This window comes from Homarus americanus, unplaced genomic scaffold (genome assembly GCF_018991925.1).
Source record: "Homarus americanus isolate GMGI-L3 unplaced genomic scaffold, GMGI_Hamer_2.0 scaffold6354, whole genome shotgun sequence".
NCBI lineage: Eukaryota > Metazoa > Arthropoda > Malacostraca > Decapoda > Nephropidae > Homarus > Homarus americanus.
In genome coordinates, this window is record NW_024715548.1 from 204,553 (window position 1) to 229,164 (window position 24,612).

Here is a 24,612-nt window from a genome sequence, read left to right on the forward strand (position 1 = left end):
ACAGACGTACAGACAGACAGAATGTAACAAAGAAACAGAGAGATAGCATGTTAATAAGGTAACAGGGACAGAGAAACAGTAGATATAGTAAGAGAGGCAGGCAGACAGAAATGGGGATTAAATATCAGATACAGGAGTAGACAGGAACACAGAGAGATTGGGAATTAACGCGACTCCAAAGACTTACAGCTGGAACAAGACGTCACCAGTCCCCTGTACCCAGCGGCTCTCTCTCGCTCTCTCTCTCTCTCTCTCACACACACAGCCTGACACATCCATCAACCATTATTCACCCGTGTTCCCTGTAGGAAACACCCAGCCGACGTTAACGCGCGTGAAATCGAATTTGCTTTGAGACATTCCAGGTTTCCATAAATCAAACATCCGAAGACAGTGTGAGAGGCCTTGACCAGCAGCAGGTGGAGGGAGTGTGGCGGCGAGGGTTGTGTCATGTCTCTCTCGAGTCAAGGTAGATTAGAGTTCATTAAGGTAAAATCAAACTTATTAAACTCTCCATAACGTAACCTGTATATATCAAATAGTTACAGCGAAATTTGCCTGTTGTAACGGTGCGCACAATAACGTTGGATAATCTGAAGATTAGAGACCTCAGCTTGTTTCACCTAACCATTTGAACACCTTTAATGCTATCTAGGGGGTTGGTTTGGGTTAACGTTAGGTTAGGTTAACGTTAGGTTAGATTAGCATTAGGGTTTTTAATCAGCAGGTAAAAAGTAAGCTGGGGGTGTCTAATGTTCAGGTGATCAATGTTTATTTTAATAGGAAATATCCCTAAACAAGTGAATAACAATATTGATTTATAGATGACGCATCAGGGTTCATTATTACCGTTTATTGTTTAGTAAAGAGAACAGTGTTGAGTGAAAACCTAATTAAAATGCTCCTCCTAATTGTATATATAATCATGGCAGAAGTATAAATATTTTATGTAATTGGACACATGAATACTCAGTCAATTTTCATTCAAGATTTTTCATTTGTTAAGTCAGTTAAGTATGTGTATGAGTGTGTGTGTTTGTGTATGTATGAATGCATGTATGAGTGTGTTTGTGTATGTATGAATGTGTGTTTGGACTGTGTATAATTAGGAGTGTGTATTTTGTCTGTCTCACCGTACAAGAGCCGTTCCCTTGACATTATGAAACAAAAACCAAAGTGCTAATAGGTTGTGACACGTGGCACGCTGAACGCTGGTTTGAACCCCAATGAAGGTTTTAAACCAAGAATCGAGCGAAGATTGAAAATTGTTGGTATTCAGAACGCTGGCTTGAGCCAACACAAAGATTCAAGCCGGGTTTGAGATAAGAACATAAGAAGATAAGGAGTCTGCAATAGGCCGGTTCTGTGCATGGCAGCTCCTGTCGGGAGTTACTACCACTCTCTATCATCCATGAATCTATCTAGCCTCCTTTCAAAATTTTCCAGCGTCCCAACACGTCCTACAAAGTTGCTAAGCTTGCTCTACTCGTCCACCACCCTATTTGTGAACCAGTTCCTTCCTATCTCCCTCCCAAACCTAAACTTATCCAATTTAAATCCTTTGCTACGAGTCCTATCCTGCTCGGATATTATAAGAACTTTCTCTATATCTCCTTTATTGATTCCTTTCACCCACTTAAATACTTCTATCATATCTCCCCGCACTCTTCGTCTTTCTAGGGAATGCAAGTTTAGTTTCTTTAATCTATCTTGATAGGGAAGGTTTCTAAGTCTACTTTGTCGTCACCAACTCTCTTTCCCATTTTTTTTGGCTGCCCTCCTGGTGTAATTCAAGATTATTTTCTTTAAATCAACACTGCACTGCATTATATATTGTCAATGTAAAATAAATTTAAAAATGACCAATAATTTGCTTGCAAACACAAAAAAAAAGCATTTAGTTGAAGAGAATCTCAAGCAAGATGTTACCTCCACTGAAAAGACAGAGAGACTGGCGCCTGTTTGGTGTGTTGCCAGGCTGGATGACGCGCATGCGACTAGTTTGCTTACCTTCAATTATGTTCAATAATTGTTAAAATTACTAAAAAAGTTAATATTAAACTTATAAGATTAATGAATAGTATAAACTTCTTGATATTTACTAAAATATTAAGGAATTTAAGCCCTAAAACCGATTACTGTATTGGTGGACTAATACTACAGCTGGTGGACCGCCAAATGCAAGCGAAAACATGTTGAGGTCGGCTCGTAAAAAACTCGTTAATCGAGGGATTGCTCGTTAACCGAAGTTTAGAATCTTATGGAAGGTAACTCATTAACTGAAATCTCGTTAACCAAGGTGCTCGTTAACCGAGGGATCACTGTACAGTACAGTATGTCACTTACAAAAATTTCAGAAAAAATAAAATGTGAATTTACAAATCCAAGTATACCTGTACAGTATAATACTACAGTATACACTTCAAAGTCAGATAAGAGGTGTTTACGAGAGGCAACAACATTTGATTAAATAAAAAGAATATTATTTAGAATCTACCACTACAAAAATGAAACTTAAAATTATCACAACTGATATAAAAGAGTAATTATGAACCATGAATTGAACATTTCAAAGATTATTTCAGATAACAGAAGTAAAGGAAAAAAATAGGGAAAAAAAGAATTTTGAATAATACCTGTAACAAAAAAGATATCAGTACTGTACACTGTATTGCCAAATATGTACTGTACAATACAGTATGGACAAAAACAATGATCAGGCAAGGCTGACAAAAATTTATGGAAATAAGCAGCAGAGTATACAGCTAACTCTCCGTTAACCACCATTAATGGGTGCAAAGCTCTTCTGGGAATGAAAGATTACTGGGTATTGAGACGAATTTTCTCTTCCCCGGAAAAAATCCCATATCCCCTGAATTTTTCCAGGTACTGGGAAATGTTTTCCGAGAGTCAAAACTATGCATCTCGCATGGATATACACTAACATCCCCGGAATTTTGTGGGGACTTGGAAAAGATTTCTGAGTCTGAACTACTCATCTTGCAGAACAGACACAGCTGTATTTATTGATGCAAACACAACTGTACACATACACCATATGGTATTGTAAATAAAATATATTACTGTATACACTATACTGTACTGTAATTACCAGCAGATGATATCATCTTGAGCTTGTGATACAGGCAGGCCAATTGGTGATATGGTGATACAGAATGGCCTGCCTTTGTCCTGTACCATCTACTTTAGCAAGTGTTACTATCACTTTTCTCCCGCTATGAAGGAGGGATTGTACACACACTGTATACAGAACTTTACATAAACCCCCTACAAACTTGCATACAGTAAGCATACACAGTCCATTCTGATATGTACAGTACTTTCCCATTTACTGAATGTACAGTACAGTTTACATAACTGTACAGTACAGGTAGTTACTTTTTGTGTCGTAACTGTATTCTTGACTGATTGTGTCCTGGTCCAGTAATGTACCACCACACTGTCTATATTGTGTGATGTAACCACAGGTTTGTTACAAAATAAACAACAGAAAAGTACTGATTGACACAAAAGTTTGTAAATAATTTACATTGTGCAAGTCATTCTAATTTAGGTTTTGTTTCAACACATTCTACCAGAAACAAGGCTTCCCTGGAGTAATATGTGCCATAGACTGCACACACATAAGAATTCAAAACCCAAATAGAACAGTGGGTGAAATTTATAGAAACAGGAAGGGCTGTCACTCCATCAATACATAAGTAGTGGGTGGGCCAGATTACAAGATAATATCTGCAACAATCCAGTGGCAAGGTTCCTGTCAAGATGCTAGAACTTTTGACAATTCTCAAGTGAAATAGGTGATGAAACCTGGTAGCCATGGACATCTGATTGGGGACTCTGCATATCCATGCAGGCCTTACATTTTAACACCTCAAGAATCCTGTCAGCAGCCCTGAGTGGAGATTTACCCACAGTTTATCTTTAACAAAAATGACAGTGGAATGTTGTTTGGGTGCCCTTAAAAGGAAGTTTCCTTGTCTTAGACAACAATTAAGACTCAAGAAAGTTCAGGATAGCATTCATGTTATGTATCCTGCATGATATTATACAACATTACAGTTGATATTCATGTACCAGCCATCATCATTCAACAGGACAATTTATTGGCACACAAGGCAGACGTTGCCAAAAGGCAAAGAATTATTGACACCTAATTCATATAAGATACATAGAAAATTTATTTTTATTTACTTTATTCAGTATACAGGGTGATTCTCAATTACTGGACTATACAGTCGGTGTAAACTGGATAAAAACAATATACCAGGTAAATGCAAACATATTTATTTGAGTTTGTAATAACAGCTTCCATAAAGTTTGGAATAAAAATCCTCTATCATGACCTTTCCTTTTTAACCTTTGTTAAATATCTGCAATTAAGTAACAATCTATAATACTGTATAGTAACAGGAAATGCATAGTAATAATGAACATATGACCAATGAATATATAAGTGTGATGAGATTTCTGTATGGAAGGCAAAATATATTAGAATACAGTGCAGGATTCTATATTGAAATTGGTAATAAATAGAAAATTAGGTCCAATTTCTTCAGGAAAATAGGCACTAACTTCCAGAATAATTGTCCAATTTGAATACCTGTATGACAAAATATCACATTACACAGAAAATACTAAACTTGAATCAGCTGTCTTGTGGGAAAATAAAACTACATAATACTCTATGCCATAACCCTATAGTACAGGTATATTAAAATTGCAAAGAAAATCACTCTGCCCTTAAGAAAAATTTGCACATAATGGAACAGTTTCATAATGTCATTAAAAAGAAAATTATAAAGCATTGGAAATGAAAAAAATTCACAGTATGTACTATACAGAGCATTAATTTATGATATTGTACATTACAAAGGGCTCCATATTTTTTAGTCAACTTACTTATGTGTAATAAGTAAAGGATTGCCAACACGGCTTTATGCTGGGGCGCTCCTGCTTAACACAATTGCTCGAGGTATTGGATATTTGGACCCATATTCGGGAACGGGGTGGTAATATCGACAATATAAACCTAGATTTTGCCAAGGCTTTCGACAGTGTACCCCACGAAAAGCTGAAAATCAAACTAGAAGGGTACGGAATTCGGGAAAATGTCCTAGCGTGGATAGAAGACTTTCTACATGACCGCAAGCAGTGTGTGGTGATTAATGGCATGAAATCATCATCTGTACCTGTCACAAGCGGGGTACCACAGGGCAGTATATTGGACCCGCTGTTGTTCGTTTGTTTCATAAATGACATGTCTGACGATGTACAGTCCACCATACAAATGTTTGCCGATGACGCCAAATTATTTCGGGAAATCAAGAACCAAGCAGACTGTGAAGAGCTGCAGAAAGGTCTCTGTGAGCTCCAAGAATGGTTGAAGAAATGGCTGCTGAGATTCAATGTCACAAAGTGTAAGCGGATGCACCTGGGGCGTACCAACGGAAAGGAGGCGTTCATTTGTCCCATCGGGATGAAGAAACTGCATTATTCGAGTCTGAATGTGAGAAGGACCTTGGTGTGTATGTTGATAATGAGCTGAAGTTCTCGGGCCATTGCAAGAAGAAATAAATCAGGCAAATAAATTATTGGGTCTTACAAGAAGGTCGTTCAGATATCTAGACAGTCCGTCCCTCGTAACGATCTTCAAGAGTGAAGTGCTTCCCCATCTGGAGTACTGTCACCCCGTCTGGTCCCCGAGATATGCTAGGGACTGTCAGTTGAAAATATTTAAAGGAAGGCCACCAGACTGGTGCCTGCACTTTGGCACTTCAACTACCCTGAGAGATTGGAGCGCCTGAACTTGCCTAGCTTATACTACAGACGGGCAAGGGGTGACCTAATTGAGGTGTATAAGCATCTCATGGGGCACTACTCAGTCGAGTGTCCTTACTTGGAGCTGGCAGACGCTCGCCCCACAAGGGGTCACAGCTCAAAATTGAAGAAGCCGCAGGTCCAGAAAACTGTGAGGGCAAACTTTTTCGGAGTGAGAGTTGCGAACTCTTGGAACAATCTGCAGGAAAGTGTTGTGACGGCACCGAGTGTGAGTTCTTTCAAGACCAGACTTGACCAACACTGGAGCAGGTTCAGGTGCATTCAGGAGCCAGTGCATGCCCAGTACCTGCCAACAGTGTGTAACGGAGAGCCAGTACATGCCTAGTACTTGCCAACAGTGCGTGACAGAGACATGACCAATCGCCCAAGCGGCTAACGGCCGATCAGTGGTGAAGAGGATAAAAGTAAAGGTAAAATGAAATATCAGTCAGATTATAATTGTCTGTTTATTTATACATTTCAATTTTTCATCCAGAAGAATAAGTTCCTTCTTGTGTTTTTCTTCCTGAAAAAGTAACTCCATCCTGTGCTTTTCAGCCTGAAAAAGTAACTCCTTCTTTAGTTTTTCTTCTTCTAATTTAGCACATCTGATTTTCAAATCATAATATTCTTGAGACAATTTTTCTGTTCTAAGCTTAGAATGTAGAAGTTGTACATCTAGCTCACAAGACTTCTCAACATACCTTGCTGCCACTTTCTTGGGAGTCTGATACTGGTGTCTGTAAGTTTCATGCCTGTTACTACACCCTGAGTAAGGTCTTGACACTTCATTTTCAGTACTCAGACTTGAATGTGGCCTAGAGTTATATAAGTTGGATGAAGTCCCTTCTCTGCCATTCAATATTTCCCCCATGTCATCCTCTACTATTTCAGAATTCTGTATGATAACAGCATCATCTTGGATTGCCCCAAGGCTTTCCTCTGCTTGAGCTGCAACACATTTTATTTTATTAATTAAGCAAAAAAAATCAGTTTTACCTTGAAATTTGCTATTGAATTTAGTAGTACTACTGTAAATGTACATTTTGAAGTACCGTACTGTACTGTATCTTTAAATACTGAATCAAATTAGAAATACAACAGAAATACTAATATTGTAACTAAATGGAAAAATAAAATTTGAATACACATTCAGAAAATATCTATACCGTACTGTATACAGTAGGATATTAAGCAAATGGTCATAATTACTTGATAGAGTATTCATTGTTCTGATGATTTTTACAATTTTAATGGCTTATTTACTGATCTTTTTCTTTCTATGACAAAAACAGGTAAATGTAAAAATACATTATTTAAGTGATATGACTAGCCTACTAGGTGATATCTATTTTTGACAAGATAAATTTATCTGATACAATAATTCTACCTAAATAAATACAGCATTCAATATAGTATACACTTGTCAGAAGCTCCCAGTGTAAGTACAGTAATTCCATATAAAAGAGGATAACAAGTCAATATTGTCCTTATTTATGGCTGTGCAAACATTCTTATTGCACATCTATTATCTTATATGATAACACGGGATGAAGAATGATAACATACCAAGTGGTTCATTGTCCCCAATGTCACTGTCTACAGGTTGGTACATCTTTGGCGGTAAAACTGCCAGAGTGTCCTCTACTGCCTTACTGGCAGGTTGAAAATTTGGAGGACCACGACCAGTTTTCACCTGAGGTCGTCTTTCACTGTAATACACAAATAAAATCTTTTTCAAAATTAGAATAACTAAATATTACTAAGGAAAACAAGGGAGATAATGAAGGCTAATCACTCCATATATATTTATTTTACTGATACCAATATACAGTAGTATTTAATTGTTCATAATTATTGGTGTTATTGACTTTGAAAGTTTTCACTTTTGTATGCTAGTAATCCCCACAAGGTGTTGTAATAGTTGCAAGTAATGGTGGAATCATCAAAAGTAAAAAAAAAAAAAATCCTAAATTACAGGATCACATGGGATTCATGTCTACTGTGTATTCACATACAGTACTGTATATGAACAGGTACTGTATATATCTTCAGTATACAGTATTCCAGTAATCAGTACAGTACTGTTAATTCTCTCGAAAATGCCATGACACAGAAATAATTAAATTATAAAATGGTAAAGCAAAAAGAAACTGACTAGTTAAGGACATAATGAAATCAGTGTTTCTGATAATTTCTCTTTGGTAATAGTCAAGGAGAAGCACACATTAAGTGCCAGACTATGTCTATGGTATTTTCACTTCAAAACTTACTTTTCAAAGAACATTGAATTTATGGAAAAAAAAGGCATAGAACAGTTTGATGGGAAGCATCAACCCCCCACCAGTGGTACTCTTCATTCTTGGCAAGTACATATATTATGGCAAGACATGGAGTATGCAAAAGTTTTTTTTACATCAATTGTCTTAATAAATACCAGTAATTTGTCAATATTTTGGTGTTCCCAATGCATTTTTTGTATCACGCATCATTGTAAGCCTCTATTCTACTACTGTATAACATTTTTCGTATTTTAGTTCGTCAAAAACTTATATCTAAATATGTTGATATATTACTGAGAATCACAATCTGAATTTGTTAGTATTATAATTATTATTAACTAACTGAAGATATGAAACTAATGTCAACAGGTCCTTATAACTTATGAAATATACTGTATTCAAAACACATTCATGTATTTAATTATAATGGAGCAGTAATAAGTGAAGATGTGACAAACCTGTGGGTATGTTCTTTAATTCTTACCTTAATGTTTATTAAGGCTAAGATTATAATAAACTTCTTAGGTAATACCACTCTCACTTGCATATGACTAGATAACTTGGGCTAAAATGATATTAACATTTACAAATCTCACCTGTCAATATACTTCCTTGCTTTGACCTTCATGTTCTTCCAGCAAGTTCGTAGTTGAAGTGGTGTTCTTCTTTGAACATTGGCACTTGAGTTGTATTGTTCTGTTATTTGCTGCCACTTCTTTGACTTATCAATAATTGACGCCACATCTGTCTTCTTGCTTTCTACGATGCTGTTTTCACTGACTAGTCTTGCAAGGACAGATCTCTCCTGCTCTGTAAAAACTCGTCGAGTCATAACTGCCGCCATAATCAGGTAAACATTATTCTCGATGGTGATTGGCTGTCGTAATGGTGTAACTGAAACGTAATTGGCTGGAATTTCAGTGTTCGAATCCCTGCTCGTAATTAAAGAAAATACAACAGATTACTCGATCCGGGATTCAAGCCGATGTTCTGAATATGGGTAATCCACTGCAGGAAATCTCGGACTGAGGAATCCCGAGTCACACGCCTGAACCGAGCCCAAACCACCGTTCTGGATTCGTCTACGTCACAATCCCGACATGACAGGAGGGCACACACAGCCTCTCGCCGCCTGGATCTAGAAGAGTTCCAACAATATCGGGTTGAAGACTCAGGTGGGGAGGCGCACACACAACACTCATAAATCCATAACATTCCTCCCCATTTTTTTCAAGTAGACCAACATCATAAATCACATCTCACACACACGCGCGCGCATAATCAACTCCTATTTTATTTTCTCATTATAATTACGTTCGTGAATTTTATTATTTTTATTATATTTCTAATACATATAAGGTGTTTACAAATTCCCTTATATAATGTAAAGATCTCATACGGTTTTTGTGATGAGCATTTTAATATCACTTGTTTATTGTAAGTTGTATTTATTTTTCATTTATTATTTTTTGGCGGGGGTGAGTAGAAAATTGCAAGCTTTGTCATTATATTTTTTATTTATTTATTTATTTTGTTTTTTTTTCAACTTAAAGTAACGTGATGTATCCTTCGTGGTGTATACTGGTGACCTGGAGATTGATCACTACACCTGACACAAGATAAGACGGTTGTTAAATGGGTTTTGAGTAAGATGTGACTAACTATCCATTACTTTTATTATTCACAAGTTATAGAAACTTTTCCCATCAAGTTTGGAACAAGTATAAAGGGAAATATGAAGATATTATTTCTATTAATATTGTCCTTTGGTTTAGATAAGATATGGCTGACTGCGTATACTGTACATCGATGTGGTCAAGCAGTGTCGTGCAGTACTTGACCAGAATAACCACCCTCACATTATTTGGGGGGGGGGGGGTTAGGTTAGCGTTAGGTTAGGTTAGGTTAGATTAGGTTAGGTTAGGGTGGGTACATATACTGTACTAATTATACGATGTGAATTTGTCTCCATTGTGAGTTGAATTAGACGTGAACATGAATGAAAATCACTTTACCATATATTCATTACAACATTATGCAGTCACCCATTTCATTAATATGTTCTTTGAATATTGAAAAAAAAATGATAAAAAATATCTTCTGCTATCATACAATTACGGAGGTGATAAAAAGAAAATTGATATTTGGTCGCAGTATATGTGAGGAAGCATTTAAAGCGCAATGAATATATATTATAGTGGGTAATTGTCAGGAGTCTGCCATTACTGTCTCACAAGCAGGCGAGAACTGTGTTGTTGTGGTATGTTGAGTGCAGGGCGTTTGGTCTCAGGAATTCTACTTGTTTCGGGAATCGGAGTTTGGTACAGATGGTGTGAATCTTCTTACTCTTCTTTTCTTGTGTGCATCCGTGTTATGTGTGTTAGTATGTGTGTGTGTGTGTATGTAATAATAATAATAATTAACGGTTTATTGAAAGAGCTTGGCAACCAGAAGGCTGAAAATATACAGTTACATATTTGGGGAATGGGTTTCGAATTACAAATAATATACAAGTAACATAAGTGATATAAATAAGATATATAATAACTAGATGGGGAAAAGCTCAAACTACAGTTCATTTCAACATAGTGACAGTGCAATAAGTATTATTTACTGGGAGTGAATACACTGGTTTATTACAAGTTATTGATAATTTTTACATTGGTTGGGACTGGGCTGTCCTTGTATGTATGTGTCCGTGTAGGTGCATGTATGTGTGTACTGTATGTGTCCGTGTATGTATGCGTGTATGTGTCCGTGTATGTTTTCCTGTAATTGTGACTGTAGATGTATATTTCAAGATAACAGTAATGTTGATATGTTGTTATTGTTTATTTTGTACCTGTATTTTCCGGGCTAAATAAACTCTTTCAGTGCCAGTGTTTGTTTGAGCAGACATTTCATCACTTAGTCGTGTCACTTACCTGTGGTTGTGGAAGGCCTTAAGGAAGAGTCAGGGTCCAGTAACATGACATAAAGTGTTTGTAAATGTTGGTGCACAAATCTGCTCACCTGATAAACGCTGAAGGAACAGGTTTGGGGGTAATAATAAGCTGAGGTATGTTACGAGTCTCTTTGTGCCAGTTAGCTAATATTTCAACTGATAATTTCATTTATTTTAAAAGAGGACCTTTTAATTTTTGGTAACCAGTACAATCATCTCTTGGTTGAGCTGAGCCATTCTGGTTGGCTAGCCAGTCGTTAGCTACTTAAAACGCAGTCGTTCAGTGGTGGAACAATATCCCGGCTGACGTTTGTGTGAGCACTACGAGGGTGGACGAGCAGTAAAAACCTCCTGAAGAGGGCCATGAAGGGTGTTATCTGAAGGAGGTCTTAGAGTGGAGGGTGGGTGGTGGTGCTCCCAGCCACGCCCATTTGATGTACTATAATGCACTTGCTAGCCTGGTGGCTCTCACTGTGTGTGTGTATTAACGAGTCTCTCATCGTCTTGCACACAAGCACTACGTGTTACCCATACTAATGTTCACAAACCATGTAGCACCAAATTATCTTTTGCTTTATCATGCATGTAAGAAGCGACTCACCAATCAGATACATGACTGATGAAAACTCTTATCTAGTTATGTTCCTTTACGCCCCTGAGACAATGGACTGCGGGAACGAGTCTCCGAAATGTTGTTCTACCCACAGATGACATTGTAGTATCTCGTTTAAGTTTGGCACAGTTTCGAACAAGAAGCCTTACTTACTAGTGAAGATCAACCCCGCCGAACAATGACTAGCAGTCGTGGAACATGATACGAGAAATACATTGTACAACTCACCTGGTGCAGGAGGAAGGCTAAGCGTGAGGGTTATTAGCTGTGGTGGTGTGGGTGATCGTACCTCTGGCAGCATAATGTACATAATGAGACGTATTTCAAAAATCTCTTTCACATGGAAAAAAAATGTTGGTCAGTCAGACGGGAGGAGAGAGCATTGAGCTGACTAACGCAGCCAGACATAGTGGTATTTTAACACAGTAAGATAATATTACGTCCCACCCGCATGGTAGCATCGTGTTTCGTGTGAGTGCTAGGTTAGGTTCAGGCTTTATAGAACACTCGTCAGTTTTACCATTGTGTTAACCAAATAGTGTACAGTACAGTGCAGTAGGTGGTGGTGCAGATGTCTGTCATCCTACCAGGCGACACAACACGCACCCGCCTTATAAGTTATGGTGTGTGTGTGTGTGTGTGTGTGTGTCCTCACTATAACACTTGACCGTGTTCATTTCTTTTTCGTAAAGATGTTTTACTCACTTTCTAGTATTCAAAATGTCCCTCTCGACCACCTCTTCCACCACCTCCTCCTCCTCCTCCTCCTCCTCTCTCCCCTCTCCCTCCTCCTCCTCCTCTACCCCCCCCCCAGCTAAATGTTCCCATGCCAAGTTTGATGAATCTTCAATAACAGTTTACACTTAGCAGTAATTAACAATTTCACACCCGGCACCGTCGACACCCTGCCCTTGGGGAAGCTGTGATGGGTCCTGTAGGGGTGTTAGAGCCTGGGGTCCAGGATGAATGACCACGAGGAAATAACACCAATAACTACTATGGTCAAAAAATCTCACCACCATCATCCTCAACACCATCATTATTGTCCTCCGCACCATTACCACCACTATCACCACCGCCATCACCATCCCCACCACCACCATCACTCTCACCATCACCACCACTGTCACCACCACCAGTAGCACACAGCAGCAGCTCACCAGTAAGGAGGGAAAACTTGTTACAGGTTTGCAAGAGTCGACTCAACTCTCGGGTGTCGTGTATTGACGCCACTACTTGCAAAGTTTAGGTCAGGGTTCGTGTGACGTCCTAGGGACACCCCCACCAGGATACTCCCGGCTCACACTAGGCGGCTCTTCACTGGGGTACAAGGGAAAGGTCGTTTTGTTTTTCTGTCTAGCTTATTTTTTCACTAGATCTACATAAGAGTTTAATCAAGAGTCATATTGTCTCTCTGTCTTGTCTGTCTGTCTCCAAGTACACCCCCGCCAGGACACACCCAGGGGAGTTCAGATACACCTCACACCTCCGCCTACCCACCTGTAATTACACCCAGCGTGACGAATCCGCCCTGTGTGTGAGGTGACGTCGACACACTGCCCCGTGTCTCTGTGACCCACCCGGGCCATACACCTCAAAACGCCCAAAATTGCGACCTTAATGAACAATGTTAATGGCTCGAGGGAAGGGAAGGTGGGGAAGAGGGATGTAGGAATTTGGAGGCGGCTTGAAGGGAGGGCTCCAGGGAAATGGGGCTCCATGAGGTGATAGGGGGGTGTTGAGGGGACGTAGAGGTTAAGGGGAGGAATTTGTGAAGTAGTGATAAAAAATTTCCAGGTAGGGACAAATAGATAAAGTTGAGGAGCTGGGAAGGAAGAAGGAGAGAGGCTGCAAGGAGGAAGACTCGAAGGAAGAGCTCTAGGGAACGGATGCAGAAAGAGCGGGTATTAGGGGAAGAGCTCCAGGGAATGGTAGTTCTCAGGGAGGGAGGGAGAGGATTTACAGGACCTTCCACTAGACGTATCCAATCTGTCTCTAGAGGCAGCGACAATGGCGACGCGAGGGATAGGGGGAAGGGGGGAGGGAGGGCAGAAAGAGGGAGGAAGGCATAAAGAATAGAGGGAGGGATGGAGAGAGAGGGGAACCTATCACAGAAATTGAATGTGAGGGAAATCTAGTCTTCTCCCCTCAGTAACTCTCACAAGAAAGGATGGGGGGGAGTAGCTGTTACTGATGTCACCAGTTTTTTAACTTTACCAATAGAGAAGAAGCCACTACTAACACGCACCATTAACACGCACCACTAACTCGCACCACTAACACGCACCACTAACTCGCACCACTAACACGCACCACTAACTCGCACCATTAACACGCACCATTAACACGCACCACTAACTCGCACCACTAACACGCACCACTAACTCGCACCATTAACACGCACCACTAACTCGCACCACTAATGCTCTCATATTCTGTGTGAATGTTAGCAACAGATTCTAATTCACCTTTGGTCTTAATTATTGGATATAAGTCATTTTATATTTAATAGTAGGATAATATTCAGTAATAATTCAATCATTGTTTTAATTTTCCGGTATGATTCATTTAGACTTTTAGAGGACCAATGAGAGCTCTGGAATTTCACACGCCCGAAATCATCCTCATTTACATAATCAGGAAGTGTAATACTAAATGATATGTTAATTCCTTCATTATATCATCAATTATATTTAACAACTGATTAAGAACTTTTTATTTCATTTATGTGTCAGGTGTGTCAACATAGTATACCTGTGGATGTGTTCTCATGTATTTACCTGTACTTTCACAAATTTATACACTATATAAACTTAATCAGAAACACACCATATGCAACTCTAATTTTTGTAGTTGAAATTAATCCAAAAATGTGTCCAAAAGCCAACAATCTGTAAGCATCTGATGTCGCTTTTTCGCTCCAAAATGTAAAGGCTTCAGAAAGGTGTTTTTTTTTGTATTTGTATAATTTTTAGATACACAACAAAATTCTAACCAGCTGTATTTAGAAACTTTTTTATTAAGTTCTGAGACCAAAATTTGTAGTTCTTTTAAATAGTGTTGGAAATTGTTGAGTTGTTGTTGTTTTTATTGTTATATGTAAGGTGACCCTCTTCTCTATTACAGGACTCTCACATTTAGGTCTTCTGAAAACACACACACACAAAATTTTATATTCACATTCATTAACATCCATGTACGCAGGCCAACACACACACACACACACAGATCAAGATAACACAGGTAATGAAATAATTAACCTCATCAAACAGGTGAATTACTCCCCCTCATTGGCTAATTTGACGGTAGTAGAAAAGACTAATGATGACTACTTTACCTCACAGGAGCAGCCGCTGATTGGTGTAGACGTCTCCCCTAGCGGACAGGTGAGTGCTATCTTACCTTATATAATTTATGTCGTTTATCCGTTTACCTGTGTTGTTGTGGAGTTGTACCTGTGTTGTGGTGGGGTTGTACCTGTGTTGTGGTGGGGTTGTACCTGTGTTGTGGTGGGGTTGTACCTGTGTTGTGGTGGGGTTGTACCTGTGTTGTGGTGGATTTGTACCTGTGTTGTGGTGGGTTGTACCTGTGTTGTGGTGGGGTTGTACCTGTGTTGTGATGGGGTTGTGCCTGTGTTGTGGTGGGGGTTGTACCTGTGTGTTGTGATGGGGTTGTACCTGTGTTGTGGTGAGGTTGTACCTGTGTTGTGGTGGAGTTGTACCTGTGTTGTGGTAGGGGTTGTACCTGTGTTGTGGTGGGGAACTGTACCTGTGTTGTGATGGGGTTGTACCTGTGTTGTGTTAGGGTTGTACCTGTGTTGTGTGGTGGGGTTGTATCTGTGTTGTGGTGGGGTTGTACCTGTGTTGTGATGGAGTTGTGCCCTGTGTTGTGGTGGGGTTGTACCTGTGTTGTTGTGGAGTTGTGTACCTGTGTTGTGTTCAGGGTTGTATCTGTATTTGTGGTGGGGTTGTACCTGTGTGTTGTGATGGAGTTGTACAACTATTTGTGATGGGGTTAGCCTGTAGTGTTGTGGAGTTGTACCTGTGTTGTGGTGGGGTTGTATCTGTGTTTGTGGTGGGGTTGTACCTGTGTTGTGATGGAGTTGTACCTGTGTTGTGGTGGGGGTTGTGCCTGTGTTGTTGTGGAGTTGTACCTGTGTTGTGGTGGGGTTGTGCCTGTGTTGTGGGTGGGGTTGTGCCTGTGTTGTGGTGGGGTTGTACCTGTGTTGTGGTGGGGTTGTACCTGTGTGTGGTCAGGGTTGTACCTGTGTTGTGATGGAGTTGTACCTGTGTTGTGATGGGGTTCCTGTGTTGTGATGGAGTTGTACCTGTGTTGTGATGGGGTTGTACCTGTGTTGTGATGGGGTTGTACCTGTGTTGTGATGGGGTTGTACCAGTGTTGTGATGGGGTTGTACCTGTGTTGTGATGGGGTTGTAATACTCATCACTATCAACAGCTTCACCACTAACATGTTGACACCCTCATCACACATCACCTGAATTTTACTTATTTAGAACAAAGTATTTTTTCTTGTTAATTCTAAACTAAACTATTAAGATCATTATGTTATATTTGTTGTGGCTTACTTTTTGGGGGGGATATTTTACGTAATTTAACTATAAAGTATTTACACGTTATGTTACCTTAATTGGAAGTTACCTGTGATTTTTTTTCTTTTTTGCAATGAAAGTTTGACTTTTTAAACTTATTCTGAACAAAAATATTAAGACCATTATGAATATCTGCAGTGTTTTTGTTTCTTTTATATATTTAATTTTGTATGTTTTTATTATTACTATTTTTTGTGTGGGGCGGGGGTGGCTAATTCAAGCCTAAAATATTAACATCATTATGGTATCACTGTTGGACCTCACCTGTGGTTATTTTGTTTTTAATGGAATTCGATTTTTTTATATAATTTCATCCTAGACTATTACCATAATTACGTATTTTTCTCCTTCTTATGCCATGTAATCTCGATCATTAACGTCAATAGTCTTGGGTTGTGTCTGGGGCCGAGGAGATATTAGGCCCGTTGTCTCTATTATTGTTATTTATAAAAAAAAAGTTTCCCCCGTCACTCCGACTCTCGCCACCGTCTGCTGTGTCTGTGTTGTGACTTGAATATAAACTTTTGGATCACTTGAAGATTTCACCTCCACTCCTTCGGCTTGGTTCACCACTTTCCTTCCCTCCCTCGTCTCATCTTTCCCCCTCCTCTCATACCATCTCCCCCTCTTCTCTCCCTTTATCATCCCCTCTCCTCCTCTCCCTTCATCATCTCTGCCTCTTCCCTCCTCATCCTCTTCCATTCCTCCTTCATCATCCCCTTCTAATATTCCTCACCTCTTCCCATCCTCCTTTCCTCCCCTCTTCCTTATCTTCTTCCCTCCATCCTCCTTCTCCCCCTCCTCCTCTTCCCTCACCACCCCAGGCACAGTATGACACCCTGGGAACACACCTTACTGGCACTCATGATTACAGGTGTTTTTAAATCCAGGTGTTTTTGTCGGTGCCTCCGTGGCTCCCAGGTAGTTTATCTGTCACCTGTCTCCCTCTACCTGTCTGTTACCTGTTTATTATTTACTGTATATTATTTACTGCATATTATTTGATCCTTTTTTTTTCAGGGATGGGAGAGGAGGGGTGATTGTGGGGGAGGATGGTGAGAAGGGGTGATTGTGGGGGAGGATGGTGTGGAGGGGTGATTGTGAGGGAGGATGGTGAGGCGGGGCGATTATAGAGGTGGGCGGGGTGATGGGTGGGATGGGTGCTGTAGGTCAGGCCAAATATGGAAGGTCATGAAACACCTTGATAATATTGATCCTGTGGTGCAGTGGTGATCCACCTGATTGGTTATTGTAGATTTTTTTCCACTGGGAGGTCAACTGTGTGTGTGCGTGCGTGCGTGCGTGAAGAATCGTCACCCCAGCCCACAGTGAATATAGTATGTATAATTAGGATAACATAAATATATTCCTTTGTGTTATGCTTCTTTATTGTGATGCATATTACAAAGGGTACTGAACAGCATAACATGAACCCACTTCTGAAGTGAAATATTAGAACGGGCAAAAAAAGGTCCTATTCTTATAGACTTAGTGGATTTATACTTCAGGCAGTCTTTTGTTTGGAATGTCCACAGAAAACCATCCTTCGATCTGGTGCATTTTGTCCAATTCCTCCAGTCATCACAAGTATCACACTTCACTTCACGGTTTAAAAGTCTGTTTTGTTGAAGCCACCGAATAACTTTAGAGGAATCATCACACAACAGTGGTGGGACGACAGTTTGGAAGGTATTGCCTGCCATGGTCGACTGATGATTACGACTAAAAATTTTGAGCCCACTTACTATTATATAGTCCTCCTACCTGACTGGAGGGTCCTGACTCCACTAACCTGAAGATTAACAACCATGGAGGCTCCTGACCCCACCTGAAGAATTGTCACCCCAGGTGTTGCCACCTGAAGAATCGTCGCCCCAGGATATCCCACCTGAAGAATTGTCGCCCTGCCGGACTCTGGGGTGACGATTCTTCAGGTGATCCGTAATTTCTTTCAGCTCTATGTTTTCAGCCTTCTGGCTGTTGAACTTTTCAATAAACCGTTAATTATTACACACACACACACACACACACACACACACACCCACACACACACCCACACACACACACACACACACACACACACACACACACACACACACACACACACACATCAACCCACTCACCCCGCTTCCCCCACACACACAGGGGAGGGGGGTGAGTGTTGGTGACAGCGAAGAATGAAAAAAGACATGTTGTCCCATTAGCGCGACACAAGACGACATTATTGAGGGCAGGCAGGCGGAGAGAGGGTGTCCGTGTGGGCAGGCAGGGAGGCTTTCAGAGTAGTCAGGTTGGAGGGGGAGGGTGTTAGTGTGAGCAGGTTGGAGGGGGAGGGTGTTAGTGAGGGCAGGCAGGCGGAGAGGGGGTGTCAGTTGTGGGCAGGCAGGGAGGGGAGGTGCTGAGGGCAGTTAGAGTATGGGGGGGGGGAGGACAGGGGGGTATTTTGTACTAATCGTTTATGGTTTAACATTAATGGAATTTTAAGTGACGATAATTCAACTTGATGAAATAAGGATAAATTTTAACCTGTGTTTAATCAAAGTTATTTCCACCTTTCATGACGTAACTCACAATGTTACGTGTGAGGAACTAATTTTGAGAGTAATTTAAACACAATCTCAGAAACCATTTACTGTGTTTCTTGTCGTAAACTTGAGACAGTAAAAAGATGATTTGATATGATATGAACCATTAAGGAAAATACCTGTGCTGGGAAGGTGTTTTTGTGATGGTGTTATTATTTAATTTAATGTGAAACACGTAAAGATTAACCCCCAGCTTATTTCACCTGATGGTCAAACACCCTGACCCTACCAAGGTGTGTTAGGTTGGGTTAGGTTAGGTTAGGTTAGGTTAGGTTGGGTTAGCTTAGGATTGATTAAGTTATATTAGGGTATGTTAGGTTAGATTAGGTTAAGGTAGGTTAGGTTACGTTAGAGTTAGGTTGGTTGTTCTTGAGATGAAATAAACTGGTAGGGTGGCTAATATTCACCTGATCCCTTACGCCTATATCAACCTGGCGTGAATCAATACCTGTGTATATCATTTAACACACCTCCCCCCTCACCTGATGCTGTGTAACACTAGTCAGTACCTGGGTGTAGTGTACAGTATATCACACACGGTCAATAAACACGTGTGAGTAACTTAGCTTGAGGGAGGAGGTGGAGAGGTGTGTGGCCGTGTATTGAGACGTACAGGTGGTCGTTATACCTGGCGCCACCTGTAATTACCGCACGTTTGTCATGTACTCTATGGGAGGCTCACATTCCACTAACTCTTATTATTAGATATGTATTTATGTTACGCTGGAATTGGTAGAGGGACTTTATTATCTCCAGTTCACGTGTTGATAATACCCCAGTGCACCTGATATGATGGGTGGGTCTTATGTTGGTTTATTTTGATGGTTGTTTCCAGTTTGTGCTATCAGTGTGTTTGTTGTATAATTCCAGTTTGGATTATCTTTTTATTTGTTGAATGATTCCACACCGTGTTATTGGTATATTTGTTGTATAATTCCAGGTTATGTTAAAGGTCTGTTTCTTGTATATTTTCCTGGTTGTGTTATCGGTGTGCGTGTGTTGTATAATTCCAGGTTGTGTTATCGGTGTGCGTGTGTTGTATAATTCCAGGTTGTGTTATCGCTACAGGCGGGATATATACCTGGGTGTTCCGTGTTGTTGGCAGGTGGCCCTTCATTAAGTCACGTGGGAGGTGTACTGACGCTGCTACCACGCCCAGAGAGAGAGAGAGAGAGAGAGAGAGAGAGAGAGAGAGAGAGAGAGAGAGAGAGAGAAAAATCAGATATACAAAGACATATAGACAGAGAATGAGACTAAGAGACAGTGATAGAAATATAGACAGACTGAGAATCACACGCACACACGCACACACACACACACACACCAGCCATACCTGTAGTTAGCGAGTTGCGTCACTCCGTTATCAAGGTGTTGTTGCTAACCTCGCCAGGCACTGAGTCACTCCCCATATATATCCAGGACTCGTTAATCAGTGCACCAGGTAGAGAGTTTTATCACCATACGGCAGTTTTTTGATTACCTGAAGATTAGCCCCTCCTCCCCCCCCCTGTTTATTTCATTATAAAATTAACCATCGTAACGCTATCCTAACCTAATATAAAACAACATAATGTAGCCTCACTTAACTGTTTGGTTAGGTTAGGTTAGCTGGGGTGGAGATTCTTCAGGTGATTCTAAAAATAAAAGATAATCTAAGAAATTATGTTACTGGAAAATGAAGAAACTAGAGTCGAATATAATTAATGTTTTAGTGTGAAGATTAGAAGACTTGGAACACCTAAAACTGATGAGATATTTTCCATTCTCACTTAAACCAGAAATTGAAGAAGTCAAGAGAGGTGAGGTGAGCGGTGAGGTCAAGGGAGAAGTGAGGTAAAGTGAGCGATAAGGTGAAGTGAGGTGAGATAAGGCGGCGTGGGCAGGTGAGCGGTGAGGTAAGGCGGCGTGGGCAGGTGAGTTATGAGGAGCCTCCACCCCCGACAGTAATCATACCCTACCCTGACCTACAACATAACAATCCTCATTACCTTCTGACGATAAACTGGCTATGCATAGTATTAACGACTTCAGTCGTTAAGGACACCCGACGCCTCAGGATCAAGAACCACCTCTATTCATCACCAACGTAGAGGCTATAACGAGTCACCTAATTAGTGTGCACATAAGCCTTTCTCAGTATTACCAATTCACCCTAAAAGGTCTCATTGTCTCTGTATTTAGGGAGATTTCATATTGTTTAAGTCCGTTTGAGTGAGAGTGACGTCAGACGTGAACGATGGCGGGAAGGCGTAATGACGATATCAACATTCTTACACCAGGGTGGTCCAGACACCGTGAAAGGGATTACTGGGTGTATAACTGGCCCCGGAGTCTGAGAGGCCCATACATTAACTTATCCCTCCAGTGACTAACTGAAGCTGTGGGAACTCAACCGACTCAATCCAGCTTAGATGGCGGCTGTTATGGTGTCATGCTGTCAGTGAGACTTTATCCAAACTAGCTGTGGTGTTTTATCAATAGTTTCGGAAAAAATATATCGTAAAATATCTTGGAGGAACCGGATGCTGTGGAGACATATGTTCCCTGTAGCCCTCAGGGGGCGTCCCAGGACCAGCGGCCTCACGGAGCACCTTCACCTTCAGGTAATCACCGTAAAATGATCGTCTCAAGATCATCATCTCACTTGTGTGCTGATTGAAGAATGTTGCCTACTGTCATTTGGAGAACACGTTGAGGAAATACTTGGTTGAGTTACCTGTGTTACCTGGGGCAGGTAAGTTAATGACAAGACGCCAAGGTGAGGAACCACCTGTGATAACATGGCGGGGACATTCACTGGCAGGTTAATGAAATACTCGACGACAACCAGTTTAAACACTTGGAAACGTCTTTTAAGAAAGTTACTCATAAGAAGGTCACTGGAGTGAACAGACATTACTTAGAAAGGTCAACTGATGAGGTTATCCAGAAGGGAAGGTGTCTGTGTTACCCTGGGTCACCCGGGGCAGACAAAGGTCACCGGGAAAGGTTATTAGAGCGGCCACAGAACACCGCAGTTAATTACAGGTCTGGCCCTCTGGTGGCTGAGGGCGCCCTGCTGCGGCAAGCACTGATCAAAGGATGATTCCAGTGTGAGCGGTACATCACGGGCCAGGGTCCACCAGTGAGCGGTACATCACGGGCCAGGGTCCACCAGTGAGCGGTACATCACGGACCAGGGTCCACCAGTGAGCGGTACATCACGGGCCAGGGTCCACCAGTGAGCGGTACATCACGGACCAGGGTCCACCAGTGAGCGGTACATCACGGGCCAGGGTCCACCAGTGAGCGGTACATCACGGACCAGGGTCCACCAGTGAGCGGTACATCACGGGCCAGGGTCCACCAGTGAGCGGTACATCACGGACCAGGGTCCACCAGTGAGCGGTACATCACGGACCAGGGTCCACCAGTGAGCGGTACATCACGGGCCAGGGTCCACCAGTGAGCGGTACATCACGGACCAGGGTCCACCAGTGAGCGGTACATCACGGGCCAGGGTCCACCAGTGAGCGGTACATCACGGACCAGGGTCCACCAGTGAGCGGTACATCACGGGCCAGGGTCCACCAGTGAGCGGTACATCACGGACCAGGGTCCACCAGTGAGCGGTACATCACGGACCAGGGTCCACCAGTGAGCGGTACATCACGGGCCAGGGTCCACCAGTGAGCGGTACATCACGGACCAGGGTCCACCAGCGAGCGGTACATCACGGGCCAGGGTCCACCAGTGAGCGGTACATCACGGGCCAGGGTCCACCAGTGAGCGGTACATCACGGGCCAGGGTCCCAGTGAGCGGTACATCACGGACCAGGGTCCACCAGTGAGCGGTACATCACGGGCCAGGGTCCACCAGTGAGCGGTACATCACGGACCAGGGTCCACCAGTGAGCGGTACATCACGGCCAGGGTCCACCAGTGAGCGGTACATCACGGGCCAGGGTCCACCAGTGAGCGGTACATCACGGGCCAGGGTCCACCAGTGAGCGGTACATCACGGGCCAGGGTCCACCAGTGAGCGGTACATCACGGGCCAGGGTCCACCAGTGAGCGGTACATCACGGGCCAGGGTCCACCAGTGAGCGGTACATCACGGACCAGGGTCCACCAGTGAGCGGTACATCACGGCCCTGGGTCCACCAGGTGTGGGTGATGGTATCTCCTCCTCCAGTTGTTGTCCAGCCTGTGTCTCTCCTCCCAGTGTTTGATGCCAAGTATCACCTGAAGATTATCCAACCCAAATTATTTCCCATGACGATTAAACTTCCTAACAATAACCTAACCTAATCCGGTGGTAGCGTTATGGTGTTTATTTATAAGGTAAAACATTTTTGGTTGCCTAATCTTTTCTTGATGCATTATGCAAATTGTCCATTGTTTTGGTGTATAATTACGATCTTTGTCGTTACTAATTGCCTGAGTACCATCGCTATCAGGTCGTTGCTAATTGCACACACATCAAGAGCAATTAGAATTGCTAATTACCGAAGATTCAGCGTCGTCTCCTTGACCCTTAGTGCTTCTACTTGTCCACATTACTGCTAATTAGGTCTTTTACCTGGTTGCCGCCGCCACCTTCATCAGGTAAATGATAGTCAGGGGATGCTCTCTCTCTCTCTCTCAGCACAGCTCGTCATAAAAGCTTCACTAATACAACCTCATTTAAGATGGCATCTCAGCCTTCATTAACAAGCGGCGACCTTGAAGTTGTCTTTGAGAGTGACGCCACCACCAACGCACTCCTTATTAGCACCACCAGGAGCACTTAGCATCTGTTTGACGTACTGACACCACCAACGCACTTTAACCCTCTCTGGCGATTGAGACTGACACCACCAACGCACTTTAAACCTCTCTGGCGATTGAGACTGACACCACCAACGCACTTTAAACCTCTCTGGCGATTGAGACTGACACCACCAACGCACCCTGCCACGAGGATATTATTGAATATTAATAGGAATGATAATAACGAGGTTTTAATAAGGGATGGTCATGGTGGAGGTTCTTACTGTCTATCTGTCTGTATGTCTATCTGTCTGTATGTCTATCTCTCTGTATGTCTATTTGTCTATGTCTATCTATCTGTATGTCTATCTGTCTATGTCTATCTGTCTATGTCTATCTGTCTGTCTGTATGTCTATGTCTATCTGTCTGTATGTCTATCTGTCTGTATGTCTATCTCTCTGTATGTCTATCTGTCTATGTCTATCTGTCTGTCTGTATGTCTATGTCTATCTGTCTGTATGTCTATCTGTCTGTATGTCTATCTCTCTGTATGTCTATCTGTCTATGTCTATCTGTCTGTCTGTATGTCTATGTCTATCTGTCTGTATGTCTATCTGTCTGTATGTCTATCTCTGTATGTCTGTATGTCTATCTGTATGTCTGTCTGTCTGTATGTCTATCTGTCTGTATGTCTATCTGTCTGTATGTCTCCCTGTCTGTATGTCTATCTGTCTGTCTATCTCTCTGTATGTCTATCTGTCTGTATGTCTATCTGTCTGTATGTCTGTCTGTCTGTATGTCTTTCTGTCTGTATGTCTATCTGTCTCAGACAGATAGACATACAGTTCAGTTCAGTAATTATGAAGAAATAAGATTTTTTGACTATTTGAGAAAACACCTTTTTTATATCGCCGTGTGATTAGTGGTTCATCCATTCTGGTCAGTACTGTAGGAGTAGTGGTTAGGACATGTTGTACCGAACCCGGCTCTTGGTGGAGGCACCCC

The 24,612-nt window shown here is 41.7% G+C and overlaps 1 protein-coding gene and 1 long non-coding RNA gene across 2 annotated transcripts in view; one reads left to right on the top strand and one right to left on the bottom strand.

Annotated features, from left to right (window-relative positions):
* LOC121857893 overlaps window positions 1-15,073 on the top strand; it is an 87,060-nt gene extending 71,987 nt beyond the window's left edge. Inside the window, exon 3 of the long non-coding RNA XR_006087290.1 lies at window positions 15,025-15,073. This is a non-coding gene — a long non-coding RNA (uncharacterized LOC121857893). The remainder of the gene's footprint in view (window positions 1-15,024) is intronic.
* LOC121857892 (myb/SANT-like DNA-binding domain-containing protein 3) lies at window positions 6,247-9,262 on the bottom strand. Its single transcript, XM_042354133.1, has 3 exons — window positions 8,720-9,262; window positions 7,411-7,553; window positions 6,247-6,792 (listed from the first exon to the last, which is right to left on the bottom strand). Exons 1-3 carry the CDS (start codon window positions 8,965-8,967, stop codon window positions 6,290-6,292), a joined length of 894 nt encoding a protein of 297 aa, XP_042210067.1. The 5' UTR covers window positions 8,968-9,262; the 3' UTR covers window positions 6,247-6,289.
* Window positions 15,074-24,612: the final 9,539 nt, after the last annotated feature.